Genomic DNA, 13,191 nt, shown 5'->3' with positions numbered 1-13,191 from the left:
ATCGACGTTTGGCTTTATGCCAGTCTTGTAAAATATAAAAAAATTATGGTATGTAGCCTTGTGGGAAACAAAATAATACGCTGTGAAATTAATTTTCTGTTTTTTGGTAAACGTGTCAAATCAACATAATGCAGGACTAATTTTTTTTTTTTTTTTTTATATACAGGGACAGCGTCGATAGACAAAAACGTCGTAGAGTATTTTTTAAGCTGCAAAAAATAAGTAGGCAGTATTATTATATTATGTGTTATCTTTTTTTACTTAATATATATTGCTGGTTAGTGATGGCCAAAGCAATGAAATAGTGCGTCGTAGGAGTTCCTCGCTCTACACGCACGACCTTCACCAGCCAGACTCTTCATAACAACTAATATTGGCAGTTCGTATAAATTTCACAACTTGTTATTTGTAGAGCTAACTTGTTTACGAAGGTGACCCACTTAGAGATCGATTTGTGGCTAAGGTCCCATATGAACCCTATTTACGATGAAGATCTCTACTCGAGTGGGATGAAATATATATGCTGGTCGCGAAAAGTCCATCTTCTTTATTGGCATCTTTTCTTTTTCTTTGATGTTGCCACACGCGAAATACCTATTTTGGGGCTTACTAATTACAAAAATACAATTTCTTACAAACGAGATGGCCGGCTTTGTATGTGCAAACAAATCTCCGACAAATACATGCAACAAATATACCCCAAACACACATCTGCTTTGTATCTCTTTCCAAACAATGATAGTACATCAAAACGACGAGAATACGCTTAAATTTGTGACGCTGTCCCGGATTCGAGAACGAAATCGATTGACGCCGTGTTTGTGTAGTTTGTTCCGCCCGGATATTTGGGTCATTTCATTGATTCAAAGGAATGTTGGGTAACAAAATGTAAAATCTCGTTCTTCTGGTGGTACGACTTCGTCGTCGGCTTGTGTTTCGTTATTGCTAAGTATCGTTCCCGCCCAGATGTATATGTTTGTGTGTGCACAGAAAATACATGGCTGTTGATAACAAAATAAAATCGTTGTGTCAATTTGTGCCTAGACACTAGGTACGGCAGCACGGATATAATCGGAGAAAATCCGCGGATGTAGGCAATAACAACCTAACCGTATATTATAGCTGCAGTCGAAAATGTATATTTAGGCCAACATAGCGCTAAAAGGCGAACTAGATAACGTGGTGTGCACTGTGTCAAACGAATTCAGGACGTAGTAATGTATAATTATGAAATAAGCAATAAAATTCTTGATATATGATGGAACAACTAACAGTAATATTAAGATGTACCTTACAGATGGTCATCACTTCGTTGACCCGACCTTTGTCACAGACTACTTACATGATATAATTACGCAATTAATTCAATGGGAAGGTTAGGTGTTTGTTCACGTACCCTAATGCCTAATTTCTATTGCAGGTATGGTGCATGTTATGCTGGTGAGCATACCTAAAGCCAAAGATACACAGTTGGATCCAGCATACGTAATCACAACGAGATAAAGGCCTCATTGGCTGTCTTTTCCAGGTTCACATTCACTCTCTGTTCGTTCTGCTGTGGACTGGGTATTATAGAACTTTTACACTGAGAATTTCAAAACGTTGATAATTCTTATTTGTCTTATGCCAGATCCAACTGATACATTTGCTTTTTTATCAAGCAACAAGTCGTCTAGCTGTTCCGGTATCTGGGACCCAGGCATGTGAAAGGTGGGGAAAAATAACCCGAATTTGATTTGTTACGACCGCTGCAATGGCTTCTGTGTTAGCAAGACTTCAAACCCACGCCGTCACGATAAAAGACATGGTAAGGTTGAATGTATGGAGCCGTTTCGAATAATGGCATGGTGCCTTCACACTGATTCTACGGGGCTGTGAAATTCGCTGAGCGCCTTTATGGGAGTGATGTTCTTCTTCTGCGAACCTTTGCGAACTTTTGCGCGAACCTCCTCGGGCTTTTCGCGTCTCACCAGAGGCTTCTTTTCGGGAGCCTTCATTTTCCAAACCACGATCGGCGACTGCAATTCGAATTGAATGTTGATCAAGCTAAGCAATTATATACAGAATAGAGGGCTAATGATGCTAATCGAAATCTCCCCGCGCGAGCCAAATCTTCTATGCACCAAGGGAGAGCATTGGCATTATTATTATTTGTAAAAAAAACATAACAAAACGAGATGACGACTTACGGTCACGATAGCTCCCTGTCGGGGGTACTTGGTGGATGCGACATATGATGCCTTTACGGTCAGGACGACGGCATTCATGAGGTTCTTCGCGGCCTGAATCAACGACGTCGCGCTGTCCAGCTGTAAAAACACAATCGTTATTATTACTTATGGTATATAGTCCGCCTAGCTACTATTTCGTAAGTCAAGGTATTTCCTAATAATTAAATGACATCTTTTGTTTGAAAGCTATTCGGATATCTTTTCTGCGCCGCCAATATTGGTCAAAATCAATCCTATGATATTTATATTCAAATGTATTAATGTGATTATACCCCGGAGACGATGAGGTTGCCGGAGATATTTTGTACGTCGGCCTTGACTTTTGATGTAATATTGAGCTGATGACAATATAGGGCGATACGCTGCAAGTACGCGATCAGATCCTTTTTCGTGTCGGATTCAGGGCACTGATCAGCAATCGACCGGGCCAGCTTGTCCAAGCGTGTACCGTGCTCACTAATCTTCTTAGCAGCGTTAATGACGTCCATTGTGGTTTTGAGCGGACCTTTACCACGAGTGAAATCTGTCATTTCCATCATGATCATGCACATTTGCTTGGCGATCACGATAATATCATTGCCCTTATCGTCCCATTTAGCCACTTCGCGATCAAAGCGATACTTCTCGGTCCGGAAGGTTTCAACCTGTGCAGCAATTTTGGCTTTCTCCTCTTCCGACACCATTCGATAGGCATCTCGGGCGTTAGAAACACCAGTGACATCGGGATATTCGTCGACATCGTGTACGGACGATTTCGTGCTTCGAGTCTCGTACGTATTATCCTCGTATTCGATTTCCGTCTCAGAGTCAAGTTCTTCTGCACTCTGAAAAAGGAACAAATATAATATATATAGAGTATCAAGGAGTTAAGGCTCAATTAGACAGCTGAGTGTAATTAAGCCATTGACTCGTGTTTTGAGTTTTAATTAATTACGGGCGAATTACCGAGGGTCTAATACTTACTCTGTTCATGAGTACGGTCCTCCTGATTTCTCTGACACCGTCATACACTAACCTGAAAAGAGACGGTACACAATGCTTATAGAAATGTTACAATATTTAGTTATAGCTTAATTAAGTGATGATGTCATTAAACGTTTAGCAACTGAATCGTCAGGTAGAAGTAGTACTTATGAAATGTTTAAAAATTTGAGAATTTGGTACATTCATCACTAACACTAGGAGGCGGGACCGCACACTTTTTATAAAATGCATATCTATATGCACGTATAGACATTATTGTCTGCCTCATATATAATAATAAATAAGTATATAATGTATAATAATAAATAAGTAGGTAATAATAAGTAATAATAAAGTAGGATCGTTAATTAATAATAGGTCGAAATTTGTATAGCTACTGAGATCAACATGTTGAAACCGGTGGAAATCGTGCGCGACACTATGTTCTTACCTAGAGGCATCAATAAAGTCGTTTTCATCGGTTGACGCGCCCTGACTCAAAGCGGTCACGGCGGCGTCCACCTTTTGTGCAAAATTCGGCATAACTTGTTCTCGTAGGGCCTGAAATTAGTAAGTAAAAATATCAAATAAAGCCATTTTTCTCTAAGTATCCTAAATCGTACGTGATCAGGTCATATTTTTCCTTTTGTCCAATGTTTCCTTCTAAATATGTTATTCATTCTTAATTTTCCTCTTCCTTTAACTAATGCTATTTTATGTCGTAAGGAGTTGCACATGCTGCAGAAACTAACAGAAGTTAGGTGATTCATTCATGGACTACCTGTACGGCTTCAAGGACTCTCTCGGTGTAGATGCCAGGTTCATAATTGTCCATTTCGGATGTGACCACTGCTGCGACGCGAGCGGCTCGACCCCTGATAGCGCCTGCCACACGATCAAGGGACACGCCGTCACCTTCTTGCAGTGCCAACACGCACTTGTTTACGTCTTCCAGAATATGATTTTCTGAAATAGAACCATCATTTATAATGCTACACTTGTGCTCTGCGAGTGTTGCATAAATATGGCCAAACATTTGCAACGGTGTTCAAAAAAAAAACAACGCGGCACATTCATATGGAACCGCGGCAAGCATCCTACTATATCGTTTGAGGCCACGAGAGTCGTGTGCCCTCTAGCGTCGGACTCATCATTATCTCTCAATATAAGAAGTTCAGACGGGAGTTGAATAAAAACAACCGGATTACCAACAATCGTATGAACCTGATATTACCTGACACGGCGAGGAAATCATCAATCGTCGTTATATCGTCCACGGCTTCAGTCAGGAGCCGTACCTGATTTTCCCAAGCAGCGCGGAATGCTTCAACGTTCTCCTGTGCGACCTTTGACGAAGGACGAGACGCCAGGATGCGCGCCGCGTTCACCACCTAAAAGTCAAGACATTCTCTAGATAGTAATTAATTTCACTAACTTTCTATCGTACTGTGTACCCTTTGGACTTCGGAATTTTAACACTATATAAATCTTCCAAGTTTAATTGTTTTTCTAATCCATACGATTCTTCATAGAAACGGAATGATCCAACGAGGTGAGGTTAATGATTTCGTAATATTTACCTGCGGGCATAGCTGTTCAATGTGCTGTGCAGCGTGGCGCACCATCTTGATGCCGTCTTCGTTGTTGGACATTGAACAAGCCAACTGGGCAACTTCGACAAGCTTGGCTGCGTGCTCCTTGAGTAACTGCTGACATTCCTCGACCCGAGCCTCGTCCCCAACCCGCGCCGCTTCGACAAGGAGGTGCAGCGGCAAATCTGGCTCGAGGAACTCGTCACATACGTGGTCGACCACAGCTTTCCGTAGCACCCTGCGTAAATCACGCGTTTTATGGACCATTTGCTCACGAGCCTTATCCAGACCTTCAGAAGGAGAGCGGCGACCTAATATAAAGTACGTGAATATGAATAAGGTGAATAAAACGAAGTTTTGCGCGGCTCAGTGCTAAAAAATATTATTTAGGACCAAATTAAGAAATCAAGCGACCGGCCATTCGTTCGAGAGTCACTTATTGGGACGCGAGACTTGGTTTGCAATGGGCCACTACATCTATATCAGGCCGAAACAGTAGCACTTAGCTTCCGTATTTGCTTCTCCTCTCTTCAATAAATAGTACGATTCCTGTGCTACTTACATTAGCGTCTGCCGGCAGTGGACGCAAAGCCATTTCTGTTCTGGATGTTCCAGTCTGATTAAGCAGTTTTGTTGGGCTGCTGCGGGAATAGCAGCAAAATTAAAGTCTTCTGCCAGACCAAGTTAGATCTAATCGCTGCTAATTCTCTCGAATCTACGAATTTTGTTTAATTTTAGAAATATTTTACGACGAAAAAATCTTAGCAGGATTTGACCACGCCATAAAGTAATTAAAGCGCCCGCTTTTCTGCAATTTTCAGGTATAGATCGATCGTTCCTGCCGGATATTTTAGCCGTTTAAGCAATCCTGAAGAACAAAAGAGCACTGCATCGCATTGAACAGGCGCAAATCTAAACTTCCCTAGCAATTATGTAGTACAAAAAAACAAATGTCACCAACCCGAGACGAAAGCAATTTTAAAGATTTCCATTGCAATTAAATTCAGTCAGTATATTCGTGTTCGATATAGCGAAACTTGAAGAATGATAGTCTCATTGTTATGTCTAATTATATGCTGGCCTGCTATCGAGCCGCTGCGGCCTTTTAGATCGTCTAGGAAAGTTGACCATTTCCGTTTCTAGTTTCAAAATTACTGGCTGTTCTTTCTTAATTAGTTCCATTGCTTGCTTCCTACCTTTGAAGTCATCTTTCTTAAGGTGACACCTTGCCAAAGAGCACGTCAACAATCTTCAATAAGTAAATACTTTGCTCGAAGGCCAACAACCAACAAACCTATCTTTGTCTCCTCTGTACCCTTTTGGGCATTTCGTCTCTTTTTTAGCCCACTTCTCTTCCCGCTCCTTGGAATAGCTAATCAGAAAATAAAACCGGCAAGGCCACCTTCCTTCGTCTATCTATGAAGGCAACTCTACGCATGGTCTTTCCATCCTGTTTTCGTATTTTTTTTAACCTTCAGCTTAGTAATCCTCTTCTGTGTCGCCCTGCACCATATGTGAGAACAAAGTATTTCGAGTGGAGCAGAAACTACAGCCAAAGGAAACAACCAGGAAATTGCAACTACAAACCTCTCGACTTGTTGAAAGAAGCCTGTCTCATTCAAGATCCAGAGTTACTGCCACTTGTGTTGTACTATTCTATACGAGAGACCCAGCCGATCTTTCTCAAACTTTTCTCACTGTTATAGAGAGTCATGCTTCCCGTTTTCTTATTTGCTTACTATATTCTTCATTATGTGGAGGAAAACACTTATAGTACGTAGGCTGCTTGGTTACTGAATCTCTAGCTTGGTCACTGAATCAAACTTACTGAACTCGGCCATCCAAAATTGACTTTACGAAGGTGATGTTAAACTTCGAACGGAAGAAACAAGTTCGGTGTCTCTTGCTTGTGCTTAGTGTCTCCTTGCAGCGTGGACCAAATCCACTACCGCATGAGAAAGAAATTAACTTTTGCAATTTTATCTGCAAGTTATATCTTCATATCAATGTTTGGCTTGGAGCTGAAGATAACTGACGTGTCAGTGTTTGATCTTTGCTGACTAGCTTAAAAACTAAGCTAACAGAGATGGCATGTATTTTGCGTAGTGTTCAACTTTGAATGTAAAGCATATGTCACTGTTACGCCGAACCCCTCATTACGTCATCTAAACATACATCTCTTAGGCTATATCCGGCGGACTTTGAAACTGAATAACTAGCTGGGGTATAATAGTGATGTGTTAGGTATGTCGAGCATGTTAGGCATATTGTGTCTTCTGAAAATTCGTTATCAACACACCTGCATTGGCCATGTATTCGGAAAGGAGATCCTGCAATGCTTGTCGAACGGCGTTGCACTCGGCAACGATACGTTCGCGTCTCTCATCACGGGTGCAGGCCGAGTCGGCCATAAGTGCCGCTCCGGAAATGATCGACTCTAGACATTCCTCAAGCGCAGGCCGAGTTCGTTGCTCAGAATATGTGGACGGATCAAGATGAATTCTTTCCTGAAATGGCATCCGCAATGACAAAAATGAGTTGCAGAGCTCAATGCGCAGCTAGTTACTGGATTTAAGAGAGCAAAATAATTGATTTAGGGCCTAGCATTGAGGAACTATGAGAGGAATTCATTGTATGCGTATCGTGTGGTCGAAAGATGTATCTATATGTATTACACAGGATTAGAAATGTACAAGTGCAGTTGAGTACGGTCACGGATAACGCTTTCCTTCAAACGAATGATACCAATTATGGTATACCACATATTAAGCCGAATATGATTTCGGATTGGTAATCGAAATACTGATTTTCGCCATTTCGGTTCTTTGTTTCAGTCACTTCCAGCAGTTTCTAGCAGATCTTACTCCAGTCAACGGATATATATAGACCTTCTTTGTTTGTTGTTCTTACTGTCAGATAAGTTCCCTACCAAGCCATCATTTCAAAGCTGGCTGGTTCGCAAACTGCGTGACGGAATTTTTTTATTTATTATTATGATTTCTATTACGCGCCACATGGACTTTATATGTGCTCAATAAAGTATATAAGTACACACTAAAGCCGACTTGTCTACGCCTTTACAACCTCCCTGCGTGTCACTAGGCCTGGTTCGAATTTTCTTATGGTGAAACTCAATTCCTAACCTATGCCCTTCTCCGAGGAGTACACGTGCACAGCAGTCTTTCCTCGTAGCATTCCGCCCAGTGTTCTGCGCTGATGCCCAAGGCTCGTCTTACTTTCATTCTCGCAGTTCTTTCACTTATTCTCTTTGTCAGCGATTTACGTCCGTACCCATCTACAACTGGGTCCCGGCCAGCATCGAGCGTACGCCCAACAGTTCTATTCGCGCCCTAAATAGGTATAATAGTGCCTATATAGAGCCAGAGACAGAGAGACAACGCTGCAAGATCGACCTCCTATTCCACAGACAAGAACGAATCACCTATGAACGAGCCTGCATTCAGACAAACATACGAATAAATCTGAAAAAAAGCGGGTTCACGAGAAAACACGCATTGCCCGTTAGCAGATTCTCCTGGAGACGTGGTAAAATCAGCCGAAAAACCCAGAAGTGGGCCTACAACATATAGACATCCCTGCAATCAAAAAAACAGCAGAAGTAGGTAGGAATATAGAACCGTTCCTGTTTATTCGCATAAATCAGTATTCACAAATGGCAATATCGGCGAAAGGCTGTTTGTTACAAACTCGAAACTGCAGATATACTGCCAATCAACACGAAAGCAACAATTTCAAATTTTAACACAGGCACACACGAACGTCGAGTTCGCTGAGATCTTCGGCTGAAAAAAAAATCGTATTCCGTAACGTAAACAGACAGAATACGTAAATGCGAAAAGTTTGTGTATAAGCTAACCGTTGTGAAAACTATATTTCAGAAGGCAGATCGAATTAACTATACATATGCACAAATGGCCCCGCAACGGTTGCACAAACCAGAGAGCACTCGCTACAAACGAATATTATGCTACTAGTCTGAAGTAATCATGGGATATGCTGACGACATGCAACCCTAATTAAACTTTGACCCATCTACAGTCTGAAAGCCACGATGATACATGGGAAGCATCAATGTTAAACGTTTGATCAGCGTGTGGACAATTGTTTCCTGGCAACAACAACCATTTACCCCTCGACTCTTGGGCTACAAAACATCGGCCAATAGATACAATGATTAAATACATTTAAGGCTTTTCATGTTCCTGTTTGGCCCTGTACTTCCATAGGTAGTATAAGCGGAGTATGTAATATTTCGCTAATGCTTTAAATTGAATTTAGCATTCAAATGTTTGCCGAACGGTAGACATTATCCCAGGAAACTGTACATGTGTCCGAATACAGATATTGATATTATACATAGAGTTGGGTGAATACTAGTACCGCAATTGGTAACAGCCATTCGAAATATATGTATATTTGATTAACTGCAATCTATCGCCATCAAACCAAACCATCAATAGCAAAAATCTATTGATGGTTTGGTGCTAGATAAAAAAAATAAACAAAGTGGAATGATGACCATTTTCCTGTTGCAAAGGGGAACATCACCAACATATAGTTAGGATATAAAAACATTTCGAAAAGAAATCATTTTTGGTGATGTAAATTTTATATTCATAGACACGATTACCGAACAATGTACCTCTGTCTGATGACAAGGCAAATGTAGTGAAGCACGTTTTTAATAACGCAACGAGAATGTTTACACCTGTATGTTGAAGACATTTTTCATAATATTCTACCGAAAATCCTATTGAAGACCGTCCCGTGTTCGACAAGGCTTGCAACAGGCCAAAAATTAGCCTAACAATCTTTTTGTTACTGGCACAAAGGACGCGGCTTGTAAATTGTCTGGTTTTAAAGATCAACAATAGTCTAGACTGCGACCATCATTTACGTCAGAAGCACCGGTATGTCGGTCGACAGATTCGGTACCGGTAGACAAACCCGTCTAGGGCAGATGGCGGCTGAAAGGACTAAGCGGTGATGTCTAGGAAAAAGCGCGATAAGGCAAGTTATTATCCCGTAAAAAACCAAAAATAACATTCATTTGATTTTAAAGGTTTTCGTCTCGAGAATCAACCTTTCGAGATTACTATGTACAAATATAAAGTAATACGGGTATTCATACGAGGCCGTTTTCATGACTGTCCAGTATACCGTAAAAAAGCGTTTATTACTTGTATCTATTGTAGGAATATTACATGTAAAAAGTAAATGTAATATATTTTCCTACATTAGAAACATGGTTATTAAGGTCTACTAGGGACCTACGCGTTTCGAATTAACACATGCTATCTTTCAACGCAAACTTCGTACCGGAGAACCATTTATACAGCGCACTGCTTATTATAATAACATTACTCGGCTTGTACGGCAGACGCTTTGCTAACACAATCGGGGACTCTGAGAAGCACTACTAATACCAGTGTTCTGATCCTGAAATCTATCCTTCTTGATTAGCTCTCCGCAAAAGATATTCGCGAGGAGCAAGCAAGGGGGAAGTTCTCTTTACAGGTAGCGTAGGCAAATTCCTGTCACTCACATTTAAGATCTATTTGTCTTATCGACTTATCGAGGGCAATTCATGAAAACGGGAGCACAAACAGAGACCAGACAGGCGTCGGATACATTTTACTAAATCCGCCCCTGCACCGGAGGACAATCTAATCCGCCCAGACAGGGAAAAACAAGGTCGCGAATATTGCTTCTGGCTGGAAAACGATTGCCCTGCCGATATCAGCCATTAAACTTTGACATCGATACTTCAATTAAACAATTGCACGCGTGGCCTGTCAGATCCACAACGGAAGACTTTCAGTTTAAGGTAGTTCGTAAATCGGTCAGTTTTTTTTATTTTTTTTTTTCGGTTTGCATTGTCCTATTATTTCGGAAACAATACAACAAAAATAAATTCATTTTAGGTTCTTCATGTAGCGGTAGCTCCGTGAGATCAAAGACAAACACTAGACGCAGATCTAGGGAGCAGTTGGTTTGAGCCCACATTGCTTATATGCGAAACTTATCGTCAATGAAAAAGTTGTTTTTTTGAAAATAAGAGTAAGCAAACGAATGTACCCTTTTAGGCAAGATGAACGTTTCAAAGAGATTCCTTTCAGAGCAGCTATTTCCTTTCGTTACCTACTACTCACAATTGTGATCTATACAAAAAATCTATACAAATTCGGCACGAAGAATGCATGTAATATAAAAAAAAAAAAAAGGAATGTATTTTTTTTATCGATCTTAGTGAATATTACTGTGCTTACATCGAAATCATCAATAGCAGCAGCCAGCTCTCCAGGTCCGTCGTATCCAATCGATGTACTGAGCAGACCTCCTGTGCCATTCCCGGTTTCCCCGTTCAGGCCTGAGTGGCGTCCTTGAGCCACTGTGTTGATCGTATTAACCGCTTCACAAAACTGTAAAAATAGAAGGAAGAGAAAGATGGTTACGGACATTACAAGTACGGATTGAATATTTACACAAAGCGTGTGCAATTAAAGCGCTCATGTTTTTTTTTTCATTATCTACCTAACAGACGTGATCACTATTTTAATAGTAACGAATAAAAAGCGTTTAGGTTCCGCGTCCCCATCACATACGTTTTCAACGCGGATGTTGACCGCATACGTCTACAGCACGTCTTTTAATAAATCTACGATAACGTGCTAACCGTTTAACGACAAAAAATTGCTTGGCATATTGCACTATAAAAATAAATGTTCAACATACAGTAAAGCCAAATGTTATTAGGGTGTTTCAAGCGAATATGGCCGACTTCGACGCTTAAAACTACTTAGAATAGTATGATGACTTTGTTAAAAAGTTTGTAAAAAAAAAATATTTGGGATATTGTTTTTACACACTTGATCCAGTGCTTTTGCAGCTTCTGGACAACGATATATAGAACTACAATTCGCATTTCCATATGCGCATTTCCATATGAAATTTCGCTATCTATGGCTTTTTGAAGTAAATCGATGGCGGAATATGCTTGCTTACAAGTAGTTCTTTTCGGGTACGGAAAGCCAACCGGCCTCACTCAAGCCAACTCACGGGCTTCATTTTTTTTTACTTGGCTTGCACATTTTTAGTATTTAGATGCAAATTTTTTAGCGTGCTACATGTAAAATGCCCGTCTTTACCGAGAGGGCCCAAGCGTTGCTTTTGTAGGCAATACTGTAAAATTTGGGCGGTCCGATCAAGTCTAGGTACAGAAACTGTTCAAACAGGTGAGAACTCACTGTCTTTCAATTTCCACTTGGGTTGAAACTTTTGTTTTTTCAAAATAATTTCAATTTTGAGCGTATTCATATTATCTCATTACAAAATAATCATTGGGTATCAGCTATTTCTATGCAGTAGTTTGGAAACGTATTACACAATTGGCATTTAATTTTCAAACCATGATTGACCGACAAGCAGTGTTAGTCAGATATGTATAAGGTGTCTAATCTATAAGAAATAAATACTAGAAGTAACATCCTGTACCCCATAATACTACATAATAACAAACAATAGACGCAAAGGTTTAATGATGCATATTTCGGGCCAGTTAGTACTATATAAGCGTTACCTAATAGGCATTTTACAAACATATATGGCGAAACGCTAAGCAGAGTAATCCATTTGTGATAAGGCGAAACAGAGCAAACGATCATACTCAAAGAATCTGCGATGTAGTCATTATGTACATATTGCTGTTTTTCTACTTTACTTGTGGTCAAATTCGTTGTTCGATTTGTTGTTGTCTAGTTGACTTTACTAACGGTTATTAACGGCAACAACCATAACAGTCTAAACAATTAAAGGACAATCTCAGAATCAATCGATCTCAATTTCGCGTTCTGCCTACGCAGAGTAGTTTGCTTTTTAGTGAATGTACTAACCCTTTTAATGACATAGTCACGATTTTCCTTTGCGGCGGACAGTTCAGGATGTCTGACATAGACTTTTGACGCGGTCAGCAGCATGGTCGAGTTCTTTTTTAAAATTGCCCGGGCAGCCGCAAGGTCATCTCGCAGACGCGGGTCTTTTAGTTCAGCCTGACGCCGAGCCGCCTGTGAATGCAAAATTGTGTTACATTTCAGTATAACAGTCATGCTGATTATCGTAATAAAGAATAATGTAAAATAGTGAAGAGTATATAAGCTAAGCATACCACCACAAGGTCACGTAAAAACGGATCTAGCTTTTTCGGCTTATCAGAGTAGCATATGTACCCTACAAACGTGAACAGATGGGTATAGTATAAGAATGACGGTGCCAAAAGTGTGGCTAGTAGAACGGTTGCTTCGCAGACAAATGAAGTTCAGGTTCTTGTTTCTAAATCATTATCAGTGTGCTGCAGACGTTGAAAGCTGCTGTTACTGCTGATTACG

At 40.5% G+C, this 13,191-nt stretch overlaps 1 protein-coding gene across 8 annotated transcripts in view; it reads right to left on the bottom strand.

Moving 5' to 3' along the window:
- Window positions 1-232: 232 nt before the first annotated feature.
- The window catches only part of alpha-Cat (catenin alpha), a 42,546-nt gene continuing 29,587 nt past the window's right edge, over window positions 233-13,191 (bottom strand). For all 8 annotated transcript variants that reach the window (XM_086991198.1, XM_022807050.2, XM_022807049.2 and 5 more), the window contains 11 exons: window positions 12,700-12,870; window positions 11,077-11,229; window positions 7,086-7,293; window positions 4,775-5,097; window positions 4,429-4,585; window positions 3,976-4,160; window positions 3,646-3,755; window positions 3,195-3,246; window positions 2,504-3,055; window positions 2,190-2,309; window positions 233-2,018 (listed from right to left, as the gene is read on the bottom strand). In XM_086991198.1, coding sequence (XP_086847324.1) covers window positions 1,854-2,018; window positions 2,190-2,309; window positions 2,504-3,055; window positions 3,195-3,246; window positions 3,646-3,755; window positions 3,976-4,160; window positions 4,429-4,585; window positions 4,775-5,097; window positions 7,086-7,293; window positions 11,077-11,229; window positions 12,700-12,870 — 2,196 coding nt within the window. In that variant the 3' untranslated portion in view covers window positions 233-1,853. The remainder of the gene's footprint in view (window positions 2,019-2,189; window positions 2,310-2,503; window positions 3,056-3,194; window positions 3,247-3,645; window positions 3,756-3,975; window positions 4,161-4,428; window positions 4,586-4,774; window positions 5,098-7,085; window positions 7,294-11,076; window positions 11,230-12,699; window positions 12,871-13,191) is intronic.

The sequence above is a fragment of the Varroa destructor genome, unplaced genomic scaffold (assembly GCF_002443255.2).
Source record: "Varroa destructor unplaced genomic scaffold, Vdes_3.0 BEIS01000005.1, whole genome shotgun sequence".
NCBI classification, from domain to species: domain Eukaryota; kingdom Metazoa; phylum Arthropoda; class Arachnida; order Mesostigmata; family Varroidae; genus Varroa; species Varroa destructor.
The sequence above is the reverse complement of the archived record's forward strand: the minus strand, read 5'-3'. Positions and strand labels throughout refer to the sequence as shown.